We start from the raw sequence: 25,417 nt of genomic DNA on the forward strand, positions 1-25,417 counted from the left end.
GGGGAGGCAGTCATTGGATTCCAGTTCAAAGGTAAAAGAGATTTTTTCATGAAACTTGTTTAGGTGGTCCAAAAATAAATCAAGGTTGTTGACACCGTCTTCCCAGATAAGGAATATATCGTCTACATAACGATATCAAAATTTTGATTTAAGGGGGAAGGAGTTAATAGCTTTTTCTTCAAAATCGTTAAGAAATATATCTGCAAGAATCAAAGGATAAAAGCTCAGAGGATAATTGCAATGTTGAAACAAACATTGACATATACGATGTGGAACCATTTTGCTGCTTTACAAGGCTTTGATATGACTGTGCCTGGATTACTGTGCATTGATTTGGTCTCCTAGGTTCTGAAAGGATAAAGAAGCTGTGTAAAAGGTGCCGAGAAGAGTTAAAAATATGATATTGGTATTATGGAATGTACCAATATCATATTGGTACATTCCATAATACCTATATTCAAGACATGCAAGTTGGGAACATCATCAACAGTCCACATACTCTCAATATATACGAGTATATATTGAGAGTATGTGGACTGCAGACAATGGTAGACAGAAGAAAGAGGAATGATATGATAAATTCAAACCTCTTTGGTCCTGATGCTCTTGGCATTTGTGTGTATACATAACAAGTTACCTCCTGGCTTTTTTTTCATATATTTACTCCTGCATTCTGCTTGGCCCAGCACATACAGGACCATCCCTTCAACAGATGATCATAACCATCCACATTGACATTCATATCATTATATTTAATACCTTAGCTGCACGTCAAATTCAACTGATTATAACACATGCTATAACAATGGTTATCATTTAACATGTAGCCACATGTGTTCTGGGTTCAAACTACTGTATAACATTATTAGAAATCTAAGAATTGTATTTACAAACTGCATGTAAAACATATTATATGCAATTTGTAATTACAAGTTCCCACACTTTGCAAGTACAGGGTGGCCACAAAATAACTTTCCCTCTTTGGAGGCATCTGTAGCTAAATCCAATAAATGAAATGAAACCAAATTTTATATCGAGACTTTTGAAGGCATAGGAAGATGATTTCCACGAAAAAAAAGATTTAGTACCAAAAGTCGCTGATAGGAGAAATTTGGCACTGGCGGAGCCAAAAACAAGCAGATAATTACATTAAAGGCAGATAAAATGGAATAATAACATTTCGACGATGTAAGCAACAGCCGCGTCACTCATTCCAGCTGGACATGTGGCACGTTACAATGACAATAAGAATAATAATAATTAAACTAAAACAATAACTTGCGAGAGACAGAAATTAATGTAGTGATTGAACTCACAGGAAATAATGTTTTATTCATCAGAATCAGGTTCCCCTGGACCACATACACGATTTTCAATGTGCTGACATTTCTTGTGTACAACAAATTGCATCCGGCATGTGACATGTTCTACAGCTGAGCGTAAGGAGTCGGATTGGATGTTCATAACAGCCCATTTTATGTTCTCTTTCAAGACATGAAGTTGGGAACATCACCAACATACACAACAGATTTCAAATACCCCCACAGCCAAAAGTCACATGGAGCGATGTCCGGGGATCAAGGTGGCCATGCCGTTGGAAAAAAATGACCGATAACCCTTTCATTACTGAAATGCTGGCGTAAAAGGCGCTGTACTGAACGGCTCAATGTTTGGACTCCATAATTTTTTTAAATTCAATAAAGAATTTTTTCCTCCTTTAAGTTCCTAATAGCATTATAGTTTGAACTTATTACAAATGCAGGGCTGCATTTTAAAGATAGCTATTGTTATAGTATACAGTTGTTTTTGTGTTTCTCATTGTTTTTAAACTGTAATGATGTTTCCGTAATACTACAAACAAAATATCCATTCAGTTGATTACTGAATTAATTTTTTTTAATTATTATTATTATTATTTTTTTTATTGTTGTCACATGTTCTTTTCTTTATTTATGGAAAAGCCATGGGCTCCTCCACATCATAAAAATCAAATCCTAATAAATCTGAAACTTAGTAAGCTATATGCTAAGATTTCTTTAAAAATAAAGAAGGTTGTAGAACAGCTGAATTAATTTCCATAATTTCTAGGATAAATAAACTATTAAAGAAGTAGTTTATTTATTTATATTTATCTTTGAGAACCATTCTGGCTCTTAGTCAGCTACAAAAAAAAAAAAGAGAGAAGAATTAGCATTACAGAACTGGAGATTGACATTTCTAATATATTGAATTCTCAATTAGATCTCCTTATTCATATATCAAAAATGGCAGATCTTAATACCTCTGCAAAAAAAATCTTATCCAGATACCTTCTGGTATGAGTTTGGATAACTCATACATCACATACAAAAAAAAATTTACCCATAGATAGATAGGTAATTAAACTAACCATCCTTTAAAAGTGAATGAAATTAATGTACATTCGTATGGCCATGGATTTGTCATATCTTGACTTTCTCCACAATGTAGAGGATAAATTTAATCATTTTCCTAGGGAGGAAGCTAACAAGTTGTAGGGTGAAGTTGCCAAGCCATTTATAGTTCAACAGCACCAGAATTAAACGTGCTCCTATTTCCAAAATTAAAATCCTTCGGCTGTTAAAAAAATCTTTTCTTCTAATTGAAGGAAGTACAGGAAGATGTTTTATGTTAAATCTGGTGTCAGACAAGGATGTACATTATCTATATGAATCACATTATGAAGGAAAGTGGTATTAAACCTGATATCAAAATTGGAGATGTTAATCTGAGCTCTTAATTTTATGCAGATGATGTTATACTTCTAAATAAATCCAGCACAAGTTTGCAAGATTCTCTGACTAAATTGAATAACTGTTGTTTATATATCTGGTATGAAGGTCAACAATAGCAAGACAAAGGCAATGAAAATAGGTGAAAGCATTGAAAATATCAACTATATTGTGAATGGAGAGCCTATAGAACAAATAAAGCATTTCAGCTACTCAGACACGATTTTTACTGAAGATGGTAAATTAAATATAGAAATAGACAACAGAATCAACAAAGCTGGTATGGTATTTATATAATAACGAGAAATTAGTCAAAACACTAAATTAGCTGTATACAAGACAGTAGTTCAAACCAATTTTAACTTATGGATCTGAGAGCTGGGTTAGAAATAAACCATTTGACCAAAGATTAGAGACTAAAGATATGAGAGTCCTGAGAAAGCGTTGAGGCGTGATTATTAGTATTAGTATTAAAAACGGGGTGCTTAAAGGTCAAAGCTGTATAACTGAGAGGAGACCTCCACATAGCCTTTAAAGGAATGCGGAGAACCGGCAAGGGCTTCTGACCTAATGTCCAATCCTCACCTTGGAGATGTTAATCTGAGCTCTTAATTTTATGCAGATGATGTTATACTTCTAAATAAATCCAGCACAAGTTTGCAAGATTCTCTGATTAAATTGAATAACTGTTGTTTATATATCTGGTATGAAGGTCAACAATAGCAAGACAAAGGCAATGAAAATAGGTGAAAGCATTGAAAATATCAACTATATTGTGAATGGAGAGCCTATAGAACAAATAAAGCATTTCAGCTACTCAGACACGATTTTTACTGAAGATGGTAAATTAAATATAGAAATAGAAAACAGAATCAACAAAGCTGGTATGGTATTTATATAATAACGAGAAATTAGTCAAAACACTAAATTAGCTGTATACAAGACAGTAGTTCAAACCAATTTTAACTTATGGATCTGAGAGCTGGGTTAGAAATAAACCATTTGACCAAAGATTAGAGACTAAAGATATGAGAGTCCTGAGAAAGCGTTGAGGCGTGATTATTAGTATTAGTATTAAAAACGGGGTGCTTAAAGGTCAAAGCTGTATAACTGAGAGGAGACCTCCACATAGCCTTTAAAGGAATGCGGAGAACCGGCAAGGGCTTCTGACCTAATGTCCAATCCTCACCTTCTCGTGGTGCACCCTGTTGGGTATCTACTTAGATACTGAACGAACGAGGATGGGCTGGCAATTTGGGATTTAGCCGACCAAATTGTATTCTTATTGGTTAAACCAAAATTAAAAATGATGGTACGACATGACAAAATTTCATGCCAGCTGGGACGTCGCCCGGTTAAACAAGACCCCCGTTGTTTTCGCCAGGGAACCAGGGCGAACAGCGAAAAGTCAGCTACTGGAACAAATCTGAAAACAAACCCCAACTCAACATCACCAGAGTTAAAGATCGGTACTATCAACATAAGAAGCCTGAATGGCAAAGAAATGGAGCTAGCTGAGGAATTAGATAAGTACCAGATCGACATAATAGGGGTGACTGAAACAAAAAAGACCAAAACTGGTGAGATCTATCTGAGCAATAAATACAAAATGTTATATTCAGGCAATCACAATCAAGGAAAAGAAGGAGTAGCCATAGTATTCAACACAAAATATGAGGCTAATCTTCTTGAATGGCAGTCAGTCTCAAGTAGAGTAATGTGGGCAAATATGCGAATAGGGCACTGGACAATGAGACTTATTTGTGCCTATGGTCCCACAGAAGGTTCTACTAAGGTAGAAGTGGAGGAATTTTTTGGGGCTTTAGAAAAAGCCACTGACACAATGAAAAATGAAAAGTTGGTACTTGTTGGGGATCTAAATAGCAGAGTAGGAAATGATTGTGAGACATACAAAAATATTTTGGGAAAATTTGGAGAAAAGAGCAAAGCTAATAATAATGGCAAATATCTGTTAGATTTCTGCTCAGCACATGGACTGGTTATTACTAACACCATGTTCCAACATAAAAATGTGCACAAATTCACATGGAGAGAAGAGGCTAGGAATAAGAAAAGTTTCATTGACTATGTTATTGTTGATAGTGATGTTTTCTCCCTGGTGCAGGACACCAGAGTGTAAAGAGGATTTGAAATTGGAAGTGATCACTATCTAGTCTTGAGCAAGATAAAATTGAATTTCATATTGAAAAGAATAACATGTAAGAAAGTTTTAAAGCAAATAAAAGTTGAGCAGCTCTCAGATGTGAACTGTAGACTAAAATACACAAAGATTATTGAAGAAAAAATGAAAGAGTTTGAGAACAGGAATCAAACCTTGGAGATTCAGTGGCAAACTCTGAAGAAAACATTGATTAATTCTGCCAGAGAGGCATGTGGTGAGGTTGTCTGTATGGATAAAAAAATCAGAACTCCCTGGTGGACACAGGAAGTTAAAGAGGCAGTGAAGGAAAAGAAGAAAGCATATCAAAAGTTCCTATCAAATAAGTCATAAGCTTATTTGACAGGAACTAAAATGTTCCAGTCAAATGGAAGAATGCTAAACACTGTGTAAAAACTAGCTAAACAAACGTCATGGGAGGACTTTGGCAAGAATATAGAAAATAAATATCAAGAAGGTGGCAAAATATTCTGGAGGTTGTTGAAGAAGCTTAGGAATGGAGGAAAGAGTGCTGTAAAAGGAGTTAGAGATGATAAAGGTGACATGAAAATGGCAGAAAAAGATATCCTTGAAGTATGGAGTAATTACTTTGAAAAACTGCTAAATGAAACAAGCAGTGATGACAGCACAGTGCTAACAAACACTGACCAGGCATGCAGTCAGGAATACATATCCATACTTGAAGTAGAAAAAGCCATCAAAGGCTTGAAATGTGGAAAGGCAGCAGGAGTAGATGATATTCGACCAGAAATGCTGAAGTATGGTGGTATAAGACTCTTACAGTGGCTCCACTGCATAGTTCAGAAGGCCTGGACATAGGGACGAATTCCCGATGATTGGAGTAGAGCTCTCATAGTACTCATATATAAAAAGGGAAATAAAACTGCATGTGAGAATTACAGAGGTATTTCCCTACTGAGTGTTCCTGGCAAGATCTATGCAAGTATACTTGAGAAACGGTTGAGAAGAATTGTGGATGAAAAGCTTGGTGAAGAACAAGCTGAATTCAGGCCAAATAGAGGCTGTCAGGATCAGATCTTCACTTCACGACAAATAGTCGAGAAAGCATGGGAATATAACAAAGATCTGTATTTAAGTTTTGTCGATTTTGAAAAGGCATATGACAAGGTGCCAAGAGAGAAGCTATTCAATACGCTGCAGTTATATGGTTTCAATGGGACATTATATCAAGCAATATTTAGTCTTTATTTAAGTTGTAAGTCAGCAGTTAGAGTTGAAGGAAGTACAGGAAGATGGTTTAATGTTAAATCTGGTGTGAGACAAGGATGTACATTATCCCCTCTGTTATTCATTATCTCTATATGGATTACATTATGAAGGAAAGTGGTATTAAACATGATATCAAAATTGGAGATGTTAATGTCAGCTCTTTGCTTTATGCAGATGATGTTATACTTCTAAATAAATCTGCTACAAGTCTGCAAGATTCTCTGACTAAATTGAATAGCTGTTGTAATAGATATGGTATGAAGGTCAGCAATAAAAAGACAAAGACAATGAAAATAGGTAGAATCATTGAAAATGTAAACTGTGTTGTGAATGGAGAACCTGTGGAACAAGTAAAACATTTCAGCTATTTAGGCACGATTTTTACTGAAGATGGTAAATTAAATATAGAAATAGACAACAGAATCAGCAAAGCTGGTATGGTGGGAAGTCAACTGAATAAATTCATATGGAATAAGAGAGAAATTAATCAAAACACTAAATTAGCTGTATACAAGACAGTGTTCAAACCAGTTTTAACTTATGGATCTGAGAGCTGGGTCAGAAGTAAAACACTTGACCACAGACTAGAGACCACAGATATGAGAGTCCTAAGAAAGATTATAGGTGTGAACAGATGGCATCAATGGCAATATCATATTAAAAACGAGGATATTAGGAAAGAAGTTGAGATTGTCAGCATCCAGGAATGCGTTAGCAGAGCTAATCTCAGGTGGTAAGGTCACTTAAACAGAATGGGCGAGGAAAGATTAGCAAAACAAGTGTTCTCTGCCAGGTTGGCAGCAAAACGACCCAGAGGTAGACCAAGATATAGGTGGATTGATACGGTACAAAGTGCCTTAGATGATAGAAATATAAGATCTGATAATGTTAGAGTCTTGACAAGTAACAGACCGATTTGGAGGAAAATTGTAGATAGGAAATTAATAATGATGTAAATTTTTCATGTAGTACTATCATATCCTGTACACCCCTTGAGGGTACATAGCAGGAATCTGATGATGATGATGATGATGTATTAAAAACGAGATATTAGGAAAGAACTTAACATTGTTTGCATCCAGGAATGTGTTAGCAGAGCTAATCTCAGGTAGTATGGTCACTTAACAGATGGGAGAGGAAAGATTAGCAAGACAAGTGTTCTCAGACAGACTTGAAAGAAAAAGATCCAGAGGAAGACCAAGATATAGGTGGATTGATAAAGTAAAAAGTGCCTTAGAAGATAGAAATATAAGATTTGATAATGTTGGAGTTTTGACAGGTAACAGATTGATTTGGAAGAAAATTGTAGATAGGAAGTTAGTAATGATGTAAGTTTTTCATGTAGTACTATCATAACCTGTATACACACCTTGAGGGTATATATCAGGAATCTCATTATGATGACAGTTTAACCATGACAGCTGTATTCAAATAAATGAATTATACCTTCTGAATTATGCAGTGTAGACACTGGAAAATTTTTATACCTCAATGTTTGAGCATTTTCTAGTAAAAGATCATTTATTCAAGCTGCCTGTTCAAAATTAAGATTTCTAACAGTTTTTATTTTTTTTAAATAATCTCAAATACTGAAATGTATAGATAAATGTATTTCTTGTGAATATTTTTATGCTAGCTTCTTACATTTTTCTCTGTATTCTCAATGGGTGTACAGACTAGCAATGAACTTCAGATACAATTTCTTATATATATATATATATATATATATATATATATATTTTGCAACTGCTCTCTAGGATTTGATTATTTTTCAAACTTTAATTTTTTTTCTCTCCAATAATATTTATATTAGAGTCTACAGTTCACTTCTGAAACCTGCTTAACTTTGATTCCTTTTCTTTATTAACACATTTCTTTTCAATTTGATATTCAATTTTATCCTGCTCAAAACTAAATATGATGATCACTTTTTATTTCGAATTCCATGCATACTCTTGCATCTTGAATAATCTGAAGAAATCATTATTAATTACATTTTTATATAATCAGAACATAATCATTAATTGTTTTAAAACCGAATAAGAAACTCAAAGATTGGAATCAGAGAGTTTCATGCCGAATATAGTATGAAAAACTATAAAAGTATCGGCGAATACTAGCGTGAGCTAATGCAAGTAGTCTTAGAGCGTAGTACAAACACGGGCAACGCATTGCAAAGGTAAGTAAAGTTCTGATCGTTATTCTTGGTATTTTCCATAATGTAAAAACACATTTCCTAGGAAATGTATGCTGTTATTACTTTATGGTGGGAGGTCACTACCCAGACTGGTTTCAGCCTTTTTTTGAGGCTTCATCAGCGAGTAGCTCGACCAAATTAATACCGAAGGGTATAGCAAAAAGAACTTGCATACTCTGCTATATGAGTTGTCCAAAAGGTGCACCCATTAAGTTGCTTAAATATAAAGAACCAACAGGCTTCATTTCGGTGATATAAACATTATTAAAATTAAGGGAATATTACGCATTTTTGAAAATTATGGAGACAACTACCATGTTTGAATAACGGTAGTTGTCTCCATTATTTTCAAAAATGCATTCGGATCACCGTGCAAGCCTAAAAGAAAAGATAAGGGAATATTAGATCCCACATTGTTTTAAAACCGAATAAGAAACTCAAAGATTGGAATCAGAGAGTTTCATGCCGAATATAGTATAAAAAACTATAAAAGTATCGGTGAATACTAGCGTGAGCTAATGCAAGTAGTCCTAGAGCGTAGTACAAACACGGGCAACTTGTTGCAAAGGTGATTCTGATCACTATTCTTGGTATAGCAGAGTATGTAAATTCTTTTTGCTATACCCTTTGGTATTAATTTGGTCTAGCTACTCAATGATGAAGCCTCAAAAAAGGCTGAAACCGATCAGGGTAGTGACCTCCCACCATAATGTAATAACAGCATACATTTCCTAGGAAATGTGTTTTTACATTATGGAAAATACCGAGAATAACGTTCAGAACTTTACAACGAGTTGCCCATGTTTGTACTATGCTCTATGAGTACTTGCATTAGCTCATGCTAGTATCTGCCGATACTTTTATAGTTTTTTATACTATATTCGGCATGAAACTCTCTGATTCCAATCTTTGAGTTTCTTATTCGGTTTTAAAACAATGTGGGATCTAATATCCCCTTAATTTAAATAATGTTTATATCGCCAAAATGAAGCCTGTTGGCTCTTTATATTTAAGCATAATCATTAAGTTTATTTAATATCTTGTGGGGGGAGGGTCTCTCCTCCACACGAATTTATGGATATTTTTATGTTGAAATACTGTGTCAGTAATGACTATTCCATGCTGAAGAGAAACTCACCAGATACTTAATTTTTATCTTTGCTCTTTCTTGAGTTTTCCAGAAACATTTCAGTACATCTGGTATTCATTTCCTAATGTGCTGGTTGGATCTTCAGAAAAACCTAAAATTTTCTCAAATGTTAAGTCGAGTGCTCCTCTCTGATATTTTGGAAAATTCCTCTACTTCCTTCCTACTGGAGTCATATACTATAGTCACAATTAAGTTTCATGGTCAATTTCCTATTTTGAAATTTGCTCACAGCACTAGTAGCAACTTGAAATTGTCTGACATTGACATTATTTTCGTGACTTTGTGCTTGGTGAGAAAAGACTATAAGCAATTCCTTACTTTTGCTAATCACAATTACCCAAATATAACATCTCATACTTATCATTTAAAAATATCTCATAGCCTCAATTCAAATAACTTCAAATGGAATGGGAAGAGCTATAAACAACTATCAGGTCTTGCAAGGTAGTCCTCTATCTCCTCCATGTGCAGACTTATTTACAGAAAAGTTTGAAAAATATATCCTGTCACATATGGATCCAAAACCATCAGTATGGTAGAGATAAGTCAATGACAATTTCATCATATGGAAGCATAGTGAAGCAGAACTATTTGATTTCCTAACTTCAATAAACTCGTTTCATCAAACAATTTTATCTTAGAAAATCAAGTTTACCTTAGAACTCAAAAGGGAAAGAAAATTACTGTTTCTATATGCATTAATCAAAAAACAAATGGATGGCAATATTGATCTAAAGGTTTACTGCAAGTCAATCCACACTGGCTGTTACCTACATTTTTCTTCATTGCACTATATTTCACAAAAGTTGAGTACTATACATGTGCTGAAAAACAGGGCAGTTTGTATTATACGAGATGATAAAGTTTTAACGGACGAATTAGATCTCATCTTCAAAACTTTAACAAACAATAGTTATCCGAAAAAATTGATAAAAAAGATTATTTTCTCCAACCACTCCCAATCAAACCCAGGAAACTCACTAGAGATCTTCCACTTCCATTCCTTTTGCTGGCACAGTTTCACAGAAAATTGCAAACCTGCTAAGACCTCATGAGATCTGACTGGGCTTCAAACTAATAAAGACAGTTCGCAACTTGTTATGTTCACCAAAGGACAAGATTGCTTTCTATAAGCATCCTGGAGTATACAACGTTCTGTGCTCTTGAGGTTTAAATTACATAGGACAAACTTCTAGAAGTTTAGAGATAAGACAAAAAAGAACACATTGAGGACGTTAACAACAACAGAGAAGACAATTCTGGTTTAGCTCTCCATTTTTCTAATACCAATCACGAGATTGAATGGGATAAAAGTACTATGCCATACTTTTAGAAGATTTTCATACCTGCAACATCAAAGAAGCTGCAGTAGTGATCCATTCAAGTGGTAGCCTTAACAGAAACCAAGGGATGATCCTTGGTGACATCTGGTAAACACTCATAAGATAAAGAAGCTGCAGTAGTGATCCATTCAAGAGGCAGTCTTAACAGAAACCAAGGGATGATCCTTGGTGACATCTGGTAAACACTCATAAGATAAAGAAGCTGCAGTAGTGATCCATTCAAGAGGCAGTCTTAACAGAAACCAAGGGATGATCCTTGGCGACATCTGGTAAACACTCAACACATCGGAGTTCAACTTTGCAGCCAATTATAGAAAGCACCTGTATAATAATGACTGCTAATATACAAGCTCCATGCGTTTGGTGTAATGTTTCATTTGAATTTTGATAATATTTAGCAATTGGTTATGTTTTAACCTGATACTTTAGTTTGTTTTTTTTCTGTTTTAAGCTGTTATGTTGCTTTTTGTGTGCCCAGATGAAGCCAACAGTCAAGTTGGTGAAACTAGTAGGCTTAGGCTACATCTCTGTAGAAATCTACGACCAATTAAAACCCTGCTTTCTATGTTTCTTGGTATAATATTCAGTGGTCGAAAATAACATTATCAAGCTCTTTACATCAGCATGGTATTTCTGTAGTAGAGTCATATACTGTCACAATCTGTTTTCTAATGATGCTTCTTATACAGATACCTATTTGCAATTCCATTATTGTGCAAGATTGTTTTCAGCAGATTTTTTTTTTTTTTTGCTCTGGTTTCCTTATGAAAACAGTGGTGGCTTCGTTTAAAATCATATCTGTGTATGATTTAAAGTCAAAACAGATGTAATTTGGTCAGATTAGTCTAAAATTTCTAGTGCATCCATGTTTGTCCCATATCCAAGTGCTCGCATTATAGGGTGATTATTGGCCACTGGGTGGGAAGACCTGGTCAGTTCTCAACATTTTTTACACGTTATGTGATTATCTTTTCTAGTTATCTTATTCTGTTCAGGTTTATGACATAACTTGATCACATTAAAAATTTACAAATGAAAATAATTTTCATTTACGGTAATAAAAGGTAATCTGCTTTATAAAGCATTTTTCCATTTTTTTAAAGTACCACTTACATTAGCACTTGGTTGTTTACTCTCCACTAGAACATTCTTCATTTTTTGTCTCAAAGGTGGAAGTTTTAATTTCTTTTTGTCTTCTTTTTCAATTTTTGTTTTGCCATTAATATATTTCTGAAACAAAAAATTAACAAATATTATGTATTTCAACAAATTAGTATTAATCATTATTATTAGTAATTAAAATGTGAATTTTAAATTCATTATCTAAAGCATTCATTACGTATGGAAAAGTAAATCTCTGGTAATTTGCAGTAGTACTTATTGATGAATATCTTAAAGAAACCATTCACTTTAGCATACTTAGTATTTGAGAATATTGAGTATTTTTACTACACAATGAAAATTTTAATTGACATAAAATGATTGCATTTGTGAATAATCTCCTACCTTGCAAATTGAATATCACTGTTTTAATTTCTAAGTCTTTATTCTTGTAGCTCTGATTAATGTAATTTACTTTACTTTAAAACTGACAAATATGAAGTTTATTTATAAACAAAACTTTAATATGCACTTAAGTATTACACTTCGTATGATTAAAAGGATTCAACAATGAAAATATATTATGTTATGAATCAAAACAAATTTATCACAATTTCCACAGGTCTGCCTGCATGGAGGGGGAAAAAATTGGTAAATGAATGTTAAGTGATATCTTCAGAATTAACATGGATAAACGTACAAATCAGGAAGCATACCAAAATGTTGTATACATCAAGTTTGAAATGAATGTTGATATCAAAGAAAAACTGAAAATATAACTATCTTACTTTATCCCAATCATAATCCAGAAATTAAATCTAAACAGAAAGTAAGCTGGTTTGGTGGAACATGTAGAGTTTATGCTAAGTCTTACTGCATGAGCAACTTGTTCATTAGTTTTTAGAAGAAACATTAAATGGAAGAAAAATGAAAAGTAATGGGATGTTGTAAATAAAATATAGTTATGATGCACTCTTGTCATCTGAGCAATTCAGGTACAGGCTTTTTATGTCCTATTTCTGCTCTGCAGATGAAGTTGCTCTTTCTATCTTAGTCTTGGACATCTGCGGTCTCTTCTTCCTGTAGGTTTATATTTATATGCTAGTTTGGGAATCCTATTGTTATTTATTCTTTCTAAGTGGTGTAGCCAATTTTGCTGATATTCTATTTCTTGTATGGTGTTCTTTATATCTAATTCTTCTCTTATTTCTGTGTTTTTCTTTTTATCTAATCTAGTGAGTCCCAGGAGAGGTCTTAGAAACTTCATCTGCGCTGCTTCTAATCTTTGTCTGTTTCTTTGTTTTAGAATCCAGGTTTCACTTCCAAATTTGAGAGATGGTTTAGAAGTCATATTATGTAACTTAATTGAGTTTCTTTAGTCATTTGTTTCCCAAAATTTCTTTTAATTATGCCATTCATTCTACTGTAAATTTGTAGTCTTGCTTCCAAATGTGAATCAGTATTGTATTGAGAGATTACATTCCCTAAGTATTTGAATTCTGTAACTTGTTCTATTATTTTATTGTTAAGCATAATTTTGACATTTTGAATGGTGTTTCCACACATTGCCTAGCTTTTGTTTCAGATATTTTCATTTAAAATTTTTTTGCTATTTCATTTAGATAGTTAGTTGCAATTTGGAGTTTATCTTCTGAATTTGAAATTAGTACTTGATCATCTGCATAAAGTATTGTATTTAGCTGTTTATTATTTGTTAGTTTAATTCTATCTTGGACAGTTGTTTTCCATTCTTTTAGGATTTTGTTTATATAAATGTTGAATAGGATTGGGGATAAGCTGCAACCTTGTCTTACTCCTTTATTTATAGTTATAAGTTCTGATAATGTTCCATCTGTAAATTTGATGCAAATTTTTGTTTCTCTGTATAGACTTTTTATTGCACTCTTGTCTCATACCTAATTTAACATCAAACCATATTCCACCATCTCCTTCAATTCTAACTACTGACTTACTACTCAAATATAGACTATGTAATTCCTGAATATAATTTGCTTTGTAACCGAGTGAAAAACTTTTTACTTATTAATGAAATATTCTGGATCAGATATAGTTGAAGAAAGTATTTTCACTTGGTTACGAAGTAAAGTACTACAAAAAATTATATTCTTGTTTAATCTTTTACCCAAGCGTAAGCAAAACAGTGCTTCCATGTGAGGAAGCACTGTTTTGCTTGAAGAATTAGACTTCTTATATGTAGAGGCTATTGACTTCACATCAATTGCCTTACTAGCTATCCAGAGTATTATTTCAGTGATAGTGTGATACACCTTTCTTCTTCTTGTATATAAAACATATGATTGATTAATTACTAATTCTATTGTCTATTTTCATATTTAATTTGCCATCTTCACTAAAAATAGTGCCTAAATAGCTGAACTGTTCTATAGTTCTCCATTTAGGATGCAGTTAGTGGCCTACTTTTAAAGTCTTTAATGCCACTTTCCTGCATAATGGGATCAATATAGATGATGAATAGGAGTGGGGATAATGTGCACCCTTGTTTCACATCAGATGTAACATCAAACCATCTTCCTGTATCTCCTTCAGTTCCAATTACTGATTTACTACTCAAATATAGACTAGATAACTGCTTGATATAAGGTTTCATTTACACCATATAACTGGTGTTTTGAACAGTTTTTTTCTCTTGGCACTTTATCATAGGACTTCATCATTCTGCAAAACTTAAATACAACTCCTTATATTCCTGTGATTTTTCAACTATTTAAAAGAAAATTTGATCCTGATAACTTCTATCAGCTGAATTCAGTCCTTCTCCAAGCTTTCTTTCCATCATTTTGATTGGAAAGAAAGCTTGAAGAAGGACTCTGAGCCCCCCCCCCCCCCAAGTAGGCTTGCATAAATCTTACTACGAACACTCATAAGATAAATTCTTCTTACATTCAGTTTTATTTCCTTTTTTTTAGACATGGCTGCAATGAGTTGTACATGAATAATATGGAATTTGACCTTATGATTTATGCAGAGTAGCCAATGCAAAAATTTGATACCTCTATACATAAATATATTCAGTTAAATATCGTCTACCCCAATTGCCTTTTCGTATATCAGGTTTTTCATGGCTTTTTTTCCTAACCTCAAGTACAGTTATGTCTCCTGACTGAATTCCTCCTGATTGTTTTTTTTGTCACCATGATGACAAAAAAATTTAATAATAAAATTAAAAGTAAAATCAAAAATAAAAAGATTTAGCAATCTTTCAAAGTAATTACTCTGGACATCTAGAATATCTTTAAGTTTTCATTTCACCTTTATCATCTCTGATTCTTTTTTACAATATTCTTTACTTCATTTCTAAACATTTTCAACAGCTTATAGAATATTTTGCTGCTCTCCTGATATTTATCCTGTATGTTCTAAGCAAAGTCTTCCCATGACCTTTGTTTAGTTAGTTTCACACAGTGCTTCACTTTCTTACATATTTCTCTATATTCTCTCAGAGCACAAGTTCACTTGCTTGTCTGGACCATATCACAACAATATGGTTTCTTCTTTTCCTTGAATGCCTCTAACTTCCTGAGACCACCATCTTTGCAGACAACCTCTCCACTTGCTTCTCTGGCTGAATCAACCAATGTATCCTTCAGGGTCTGCCAATGGTTCTTCTATAAAAACTCTAATTTTTTTAAAATAATATATAGAGTATAGAGTGTACAGTTCAACTCCAAAAGCTGCTCGACTTTGATTTGTTTCAAAATTTTCTTACACACATTTCTTTTTGATATGATAAGCAATGTTATTCTGATCAAAACCACATGGTGTTCACTTTTGATTTCAAATCCTCTGTACACACTACACACTTGTGCCCTGAACTACTCTCAACAATAACTAATCAATGAGACTTTCTAATTTCTTGTATTTTTCTCTCCATGTGAATTAGTGCACATATTTAATTTCCTAGTCTGCTGGTCAGATCTTCAACAAGGACCAGCTTTTCCTTTTTCTTTGTGTCAGCTGCCTTCTCAAGTGCCTTGAAAAAATCCTTCACTTCTTCCTTTAGAACCTTTTGTGAGACAATAGGTGAAATAAGTGTCATTGTCCAGTTCCTCATTTTGCTATTTGCCCATATCACTCTACTTGATATTGTCTGCCATTCAAGATCATCCTCATATTTCATGCTAGAATATTATAGCTATGCCTTCTTTTCTCTGATCGTTATTGCCTAAATATAACTTTTTTTTCTCTATTTGAATAAATCTTGCCTGTTTTTGGCTTCTCTGTTTCAGTAAGAACTATTATGTCAATCTGGTACTTATCCAATTCTTTTGGTAATTCCATTTCTTTTCAATTGATCCTTCTTATGTTGATGTTGTCAATGATGATGTTGCTGCTTCTCTGCTGATGTTGAGTTAGAGTTTGTTCCAGTAGCTGACTGTGCTGTTTCCTTTGATTTTCTGATAAAAAAAAAAAAAAATGGCAATCAGTTTAACCAGCAATGCCACAGCCAGCATGAAATTCTATCGTTGCACAATTATTTTATTTTTGTTGAAGCCAATAAGAATACAATTTGCTCAGCTAAATCCCAAATCGCCAGACCATCCTCGTTCATTCGATATCCAGGTATATCCTACTAATGGGGTTGCACCATGAGAAGGCGAAGAAAAGATATCAGGCCAGAAGCCCTACTCAGTCCTCTGCATTCATTAAAAGGCTACATAGAAGTCACTTTCTAATTATCCAACTTTGACCCTAATAAATCTCATGCTATTACTCCATCTTTGAAATTGTACTGAAGATGCTCGTGACATGCAGAGTGAAAATTCTATGAATAAAGAAATAATATTTTATGTGTGGCATTGAAATTTATTAATTTTCACTAAACCATCTTACAGTTATTATTTAGAAATATATTGCTTTTTTTTTTTTTTTTAGGTTTTATCTACATCACTAACAGCAATTTTGTCTGAATAGTATTTCCATAATTGTTCCATTTCTCTTCCATTAATGTTTTGCATGTTCATGGTACCTATCTTCAATTATTTTGTGAATGTTACTGAACTGAATACAGTTTGGTGAGTTTAGTCCAGAACTGCAAGCCCACTGTAATTCATTCAATATGTGGGAGGATACTTACTAAACTTATGCATCATAATGGCAGACATTGGCTCAATAAACCACAGTCAGTTCCCTGCATTCCTTATAGATAATATGACAGTCCTTTCTAAGTAATCTAAGCATTGAACCTTTAAGTGACTACCTAAAAACTGAAGATACTGAAATATTCTGCTGAATGATACTTCTGAAAGCATCCGAAAATATATAAAACCTGCTTATTTTTAATTAGAAGATTTTCTACTTCTTTATCTTAGGATAACTAACCAATACTTGTATGAAATATGACTACAAAAAAGAGTAATTTTCTGCAACATTTAGAAAGGTTTATGTAATATTACGTTTTTTTGCTCCTGATGAAATGATAAAACTTTGTAAAATCCATTAAAATAAAATAATAAAAAAAGACGTCTAGAATACAGAAGTTTAACCAAAAGTATAAATTATGTACAAATATTTCAGTTTATATCTCAAATTGTCATCGGTGTTAATGAAATAATGGAAAATTCAAAAGCAACAACTTAAGTGCATTAAGACTAGTAACTTTTCATGTGTCACCGAAAGATTCTCAGGTTAAAAATTACTGCATTATTGGAATCTTATATAGATGATCTGGAAGATATGCATCACCAAATTACTACAAGTACAGGTTAAGTGATTATTATTATGAGGAACTTCACTATGGAGATACAAATTGGAAGGAAGAAAGATCACATGGCAGGAAGGAAATAGAATTTATACACATACAGAGAGATAATTACATAAGGCAGCACATGATGGAGGAGACCAGGGGTGAGAGAGAGTATTGGACCTGGTCATAGGATAAGAAGATCTATCCATAACCAAGGTGGCAATATTGCCTACAATTGGTGAAAGTGACCATGCAGTCTTGAATTGGGAGATTCTAAAACATGAGGCATATTCTATCAAGAGAGGGGGGGGGGTATCTGTGGAACTATACGTCAGGTGATTATAACATACTTAGGAAGAAGTTTAAATCTGTACCATGGCATAAAACACTGCAGGGTAAGGATTTAGTAGTGCATGGGATATAGTTAACGATCATCTAGAGGAAGCAGTATTACATTGTATACCTAGGGTAAGGAGGGTTAATTGGGTAGGAGTTAGATAGATCAGCAATATCATTAAGCACGAGCTGCAGAAGAAGAAGAAAATGGTATGCAATTTATATGAAGAGAAAGGCGACAAGCATGACAAGGAAAGCAAAATCAGATTCTGAGAAGAATTTAGCCGAGAAGACCAAAGGAAATCCCAAAGAGTTCTTTCATTATGTGGCAAAAGTAAGAGGAAGAATAACTATGAAAGATGAATCTTAATGAGTGATGATGATGGTCACAAGAAGACAGAAGTGGATAAAACGGTTGAATTACTGAGTGAACACTCTGCAAGAGTATATCATTCTAGTGGGGTTACTTCTTTAACCTATGTGACAGACACTAAAGTGGGAAAAGAGGTGGATAAATTTGAAATTCTAAGGATATTGCAGAATATCAATGTAAATAGTGTGGGAATAGGTGGAATATCAACTAGGGTTTTGCAAGAATGTGAAATGGAACTGGCAATGCCTTTGACAAGGCTCTTTAATTTAAGTCTCAGCTCTGGTAGAGTTCCAAGGGAGTGGAAAGAGGGCAAAATAATTCCTTTGCATAAGGGAGGTTCTAAGACTGCAGTAGCAAATTATAGACCAATCAGCATCTCAGGTATGGTGGTAAAAGTACTAGAAAAATTGGTCAAAAAAAGAATTCAAGAATGAGTAGACAAAAATATGATATTGAATGAGGGTCAACATGGCTTTGTGAAGGGTCGGTCATGCCTTTAATTTACCAACTTTTTATAATAAAGTAACAGCTGAGTTGGATAAAAAAAATGGCTTCATAATGCTTTTGCAAAGGCATTTGATAGAATAACACATGGAACTCTGTCATGCAAATTAGAACAAATGGGGATGAATATGACACTGGTTAAGTGGCTAAGAGGGCTGCTGGACAGATATCAAAAAGTCGTATATGGAGGGGCAGAAATGAGGCAAAAACAGGTGATTAGTGGTGTGCTGCAAGGTTCAGTGCTGGGATCAATGCTGTTTAATTTGTACATAAATGATATAAGAAATAACCTGAAAGGAAATATTCAGTTGTTTGTTGATGATGCGAAATTAGGTAGAGTAATAGTTAATCAAGACGATGTTTAGAGTCTGTCTTCCAGTCATGAGCATGCTCTGCCAAAGTGCATATACACACTAAAAATTATAACAGTGTATGAAGATAAATACACAGTGCAATTCACATTCAATAATAAGGAAGACACATGCATACCCTGGACAATTGAAATTGGCTGTCAATAGGGGTAAAAGTTAATGGGTGTCAGTTTAATACCAAATCATGTAACACACACACTGATGGCACTCCAGGAAATAGATGAAGCTAGATGAAATTCAGAAATGGTGGTAGACAGAGAGTTAAAGTTCAGAGGACATATTGCCAAGGTTTCTAAGGTAGCCCATAAGATTACTTGGCTATTGAAGAACACACTAACAAGTAGAGATAACAAAGTTATTTCTCTTTATAAGGCCTTGATATGTTCATATCTGGATTACTGTGCTCAGATCTGGTCTCCTGGGTTTCTTGAGGATGAGAAAGTGGAGAAGATTCAGAGGCAAGCGATCAAGATGATAAGTGGTCTGTAGAATGTTCCCTATGAGGATATGGAGGGTGTGTGGATTGTATAAGTTACTTGATAGGAGGAAAAGAAAGGATGTAATAGAAACATTAAGTTGCTTAAAGGGTTTTATAGGACTGATGCTGGAAAATGCTTCAGCACTTGGCTGGAGGGGTCAGAACAAGGGATCATCCCTAGAAGTTGAATAAAAGTGTGGTCAGTAGGGGTGTGAGGACTAGATTTTTTGCTTGTAGAGCTGTGAATGTGTGGAATGGGCTGCCATCAGTTGTGAGTGCTTTTTCTATTAATGGGTTCAAGGAGTGGTATGACAGATTGCATGGAAAAAATTGGATCTTCCATGATGAGTTTTTGGACTACATGGAGGTGTCCGTATAATAAGAATCATTCCACGAAATTTTATGTCACTCAAATTTTACATAAGTCAGATTTAACTTCCTCCCACACCAGTGCATAGCACTATTTATTGTTTACATGTTTACAGTAGGTGTATGCAGTAGTGCATTAACATGTTTTACAGGCTATTTCTGTAAGTTTCATTCAAAGGAAGCATGCACAAATTGATTTCAGCATGTAATTATTAATGCAGAGTATAAAGTATAAATTGTATGAGAAGACAGAAAATAAAAGTTTAATTTGGCCATTCAACTTTCCATGTGAAGCTGTCAAGAGATGACTGAACAGTGGCTTCTTTCTTCTCTCCATAAAGCTCAATAATAAACAAAAAAGCATCTTCTATTTCTGTTTGGACTTTTAAGACCACAAAGTTTTAAGATCTAGAATTTTTTGTCCACCTTCATGAATGTCTTTACTAGCATTCTGCAGAAATTTTCATATGAAATAGCATTAGGTTATGAAAACATCATGTTCAAGAGCATTACATGAGTACATAGCAAGGGAAACTTATGAAAAAGGCTTTTTAATGCCTTCCAAGACACAAGAATCAATTTTGAAAACTTCAGAGTATGTGGCAGAAAACATTACATAACTAATACAAACATTTTTTTAAAATATAATTATCAAATAAATACCATATAATTATTATTTATTTTTTTCATGATTTTGATTTTCATCTCTGGATCATTGGTGTGTTTACACAAGTTCATTTCTTCCAGTCATGCACATACGCACAAAAAATTATAAGTGTATGAAGATACATGCATATCCTGCATTGACAGTCAGCCTGTATCACTTTTAGTAACATATGTGCATTGTTAGTAAAATTTTTATAAGTTTAATATTTTTTATAGTTTTTCAGAATAATTTGCATGTCCAAATTTACATATGTCAGGAAGTGCCTGTATTTAAAAAAAAAAAAACAAACATTAAAAATCAGGAAATACAGTTTTTAATGGTAATTCCCAAACATATTTTTGGTATAGATCAACTTTCTATACCAAAGAAACTGTCACCAAAACTGTATTTCTTATTTTTTTTTCTTTTTAAATATACACATATAGGTTCTTAATGAAGCAATAATTTTTAAAATGGCACTCTTGCAACTATATATATATATATATATATGAAAATATATCATTCTTCATGCACTTACTTTGTTATTTTTGAATTTCCTAGCCATATCCTAGGATGACAGGATGATACAAATCCTAGATGACAGGATTTGTAAGTTTTCTGACATTATGTAATTACATGTCATTCACTTCATTTTTCATGCAGAATACCAACATAATCTAGAGAGTATTGATAGTAGACTGGAAAATGTAAAAATTGGTGATAATACTGAAAGTGCAGTTGCAGAAGTTTAAGAGAATGTAGACGACCTGAATAAAGAAATAGCACACTTGTAGGTAGTCCTTTACAGGACAAAACATGAGATTGAAAGGCTGCAGAAACAGTAAGAGATCAGTCAACCTGGGAACAGAGAGAAGGAGAAGTCTAAAAACAAAAAGGAAATTGTGAGAATAAACAAGAGAAAGAGTGTAAGCAGATAATTTTTACAGTGAAAAATGATAAGGGGGAGTATGTAACAAAAGCACTACAAAATCTAGTTTCCCTGGTGCCAAAACGAATAACACATTATTAATGCTGTTAGAATGTAGAAAGGGAAGGTGAAAGGATTGATTGTTTTGGCTGGAATCAATGACCTAAGAGATTAGAATTACTGTATGTAAGAGGATACAAGAGTTATTGCAAGAAGCGAAAAGTAGAGCGAGAAGGTGAAGTAGGGAGATGATAGCTGATGAATCAATATGCAAGTTGTGCAGAAGGAATGATGTAGAGTTTGTGGACCTATGGCTTGAGTTTGATGGATGGAAAGTTCTGTGAAATGCTGATGGACTGCACTTAAATGGCTTCAGTTAGGTGTTCACTGAGAGTGTGGAAGCGCAAAGTCAGGAAAACTAAAGCAATTGGGGTGGATGTGGACAAGTGTGTGGGAAGGCACCCATGATGCAAATGAGTGTATGAATGAACAAAAAAAAAAGCAGAATCTAGTCTCTCGGGCAACAATATTGAACAAGGTAGTCAATTCAGGATGTAAAGATGGTTGGGAGCCTAAGGGTATGCTACATTTTCTATATACTAATGCTAGAAGCATCAGGAGTAAGAGGGAGGAGCTTTTAGCATTGGTTAGTGCAACCTCACCAAAAGTTACAGTCATTAGTGAGACTTGGATAATAGCAGATGATATAGTTACAGGGCTAGAATGTGACAGATTTGGTATTTTCAGGGAGGTGAGGTACTGCTAATGACAGCAGATGAATTAAAGCCAACAGTAGGAATGATTTGGGCAGATGGCAGTTCTTTTGAGTCAGTGTGTTTTGAGATTGAGCTAATAGGACAAAATATAATTTGGTTGCTGCTATGGGGCCAGGGGATGCCAGGGATGATGTGAAAGACATGCATTAGCAGATTAGTACAATGAGTGCAAGTAGAATAATTATGATTTACTTTAACATTGGAGACATAGATTGGAAGAAGAAAAGATCACATCAGGAAGAAAATGGAATTCGTTCACTTCATAAGAGATAATTACTTGAAGCAGAATGTGATGGAGGAAATTTGGGAGTGTTGGATCTTGTTTATAGGATCTGAAAATCTGTCCATAACTAAGGTGGCTAAACTGCCTCTGAGGAGGGGGGGGGGGGAAGTGATCATGTGGTCTTGACTTGGACAAAAAAAAGTGGAAATTCTAGATAAGAAGCAGCATAAGTGAAACTACAAGGTAGGTGATTATGATACACTTAGGAGGCAGCTTGAAGCAGTACCATGGCATAAAGATCTGCAAGGGAAGTTGGTTTGCATTGTATGGGAGATAATCAAGGAGTGTCTGGAGGAAGCAATATCATACTGTATTCCCAAGGTCAGGGTAAATCAAGTAGGAGTTAGATGGGTGAGTAACATCATTAACAAGAGCTGCAAATAAAGAAAATGTTGTGGAGGGTACAAAAGGAGAAAAATGACCAGCTAACTTGTGAAGGGTACAAGGGTAAGGTAAGAAAGGTGATCAGCATGGTAAAGAAGCAAAATCAGATTGTAAGAAGTTAGCTGAGCAGGCAAAAGGAAATCTCAAAGAATTTTTTCATAATGTGGAGAGTAAGAGGAAGAATGACTATGGAAGGATAACTTTAATGAGTGCAGTTGATGAAGCTGTTGAGCTACTGTGTGACTATTCTGCAAGGGTATGTCATCCAAGTGAAGATGCTGTTATGGCAGAGGTGAGGGACTGATGTGAGAACAGAGAATGATGAATTGGAGGTATTTAGGATATTGAAGAATCTGAATGCAAATATAGCTGTGGGATTGCATGGGATATTGGCTTGCATTTTAAGAGAATGTGCAGGGGAAACTGGCAATGCCTTTTTTCTTTGCCTAGGCTGTTTAAGTCCAGCTCTGTCAAACTCCCAAGAAAGTGGAATGAGGACAAAATAATTATTTTCCATAAAGGAGGATCTGAGTCTGTGGTAGCAAATTATAGACCAATTTATATCTCAGGAGCATTGGCAAAAGTACACGGGAAAAGTTGGTCGAAAAGAGAATTCAGGAATGGGTGGATAAGAATAGGATACTCTATGAGGGCAAGCTGACTTTGTGAAGGATCTGTCATGCCTTAGTAACCTACTAACTTTTTATAATAGTGTGGCAGCAGAGTTGGATAAAGGGAATGGTTACCCAATGATATTGATGGTTCTGAAACGGTATCTGACAGAATACTACATGGAACTCTGTTGTGCAAACTGCAATAAATGGGAGGGAAGGGGGGGGGGGGTGGAGATGAAACTGGCAATATGGACAAAAAGGGTGGCTGAGGTACAGATACCAAAAAGTAGTATATGGACGAACAGTCCAAGAGAAGGCAGAAGACTAGTGGTGTGGTGCAGAGCTCTATGCTTGGACCATTGCTAATTAATTTCTACAAAAAATGATATAGGAAATAATTTGAAGGGATATATTTAATTGATTGATGATGATCCAAAGTTGGTTAGGCTAATAGTGAATCAAGGTGATGTAGAGAGCATGAAGGATGATTTAAATAGGCTGATAGTATGGGAAAACATAATGGATGTCAATTTAACTGCATAACTGTAAAATTATGCAATTTGAGATACAAAGATTACAAGCTGCATACTACATCGAGGGAACTCCAAGAAATTGATGAAACCAGGGATTTAGGAGTAACAGTGGATAGAGAATTGAAGTTTAGAAGGCATACTGTTGAAGTAGTCAGGGTAGCTAGCAGGATTACTTGGTTACTTAAGAATACACTAACAAGCAGAAATCAGGTCTGGTCATCTGATTTTCTTCAGGATGAAGAAATGGGGGAGAGGATCCAGGGACAAGTGATTCATGTTATTCATGTTCTTCTGCAAAGTAGGGCAGCCATGAAACACTGAAATAGAGAATTAAGATACAATCATTGTTATTGTATTTCTACAGTCAAAGTGGAAACAATGAACCTACTTCATGTGAATAGATTATGTAAAAAGTGAATACTGTTTTACTTCACAAACTGAGAAGAACAAACGCTTCTTGATATGATAGGCTGTTAATTTCAGAATGATGGTTAGTGGTAAGTAGAATGCTTCCTATGAGGAGAGATGGAGGGCTGGGGATTGCAAAAGTTGGTTGATAAAAAAAAAGGGAGGGGGGGGGGATATGATGGAAACATTTAGGTTACTTAAAGGATTTTACAGGAATGATGCGGGTGAAATGTTTTAGCACTTTGCTAGAGGGTGAAAAACAGGAGGTCATGCCTGGAAGTTGGGTAAGAGTGTGGTTAGCAAGGTGATTGATGACTAGATTTTTTGCTTGGAGAGTGGTGAATATATGGAATGGATTGCCTGAGGCAGTTGTGAGTGCTGTGTGTTACTGGTTTCAAGGAAAGATATGATAGTATTGTGTTGATAGCTGGGGTCTCCCACGATGAGTCTTAGGACTCTGTGTAATAATAAGCATTTCAACTGTGACCGTTATTATGGTCGAGGATGTTATTCAAGTTCTGAAGAGTTGGGCAGCCATGTAACACTGAATGAAATAAAGAATTAAGATACAATTATTGTTATTGTATTTATGCAATCAAAGTGAAAACAGTAAACCTACTTCATGTGAATGAATAATGCAAGTGAATGCTGCTGCATATCACAGACTGAGAAGAGCAAACACTTCTATATGATAGACTGTTAATTTCAGAATGATGCAGCATTATTAAATAAAGTGTCA

General features: G+C 34.5%; 1 protein-coding gene across 1 annotated transcript in view; it reads right to left on the reverse strand.

Annotated features, from left to right (window-relative positions):
- LOC150108428 (histone lysine demethylase PHF8-like) overlaps positions 1–25,417 on the reverse strand; it is a 391,806-nt gene that overhangs the window by 188,238 nt on the left and 178,151 nt on the right. The window contains exon 12 of the mRNA XM_090415841.1: positions 11,963–12,079. Coding sequence (XP_090271967.1) covers positions 11,963–12,079 — 117 coding nt within the window. The remainder of the gene's footprint in view (positions 1–11,962; positions 12,080–25,417) is intronic.

Source organism: Typopeltis vanoorti, chromosome 3 (genome assembly GCF_054136105.1).
Source record: "Typopeltis vanoorti isolate ZY-2024b chromosome 3, IOZ_Tvanoo_1.0, whole genome shotgun sequence".
NCBI lineage: Eukaryota > Metazoa > Arthropoda > Arachnida > Uropygi > Thelyphonidae > Typopeltis > Typopeltis vanoorti.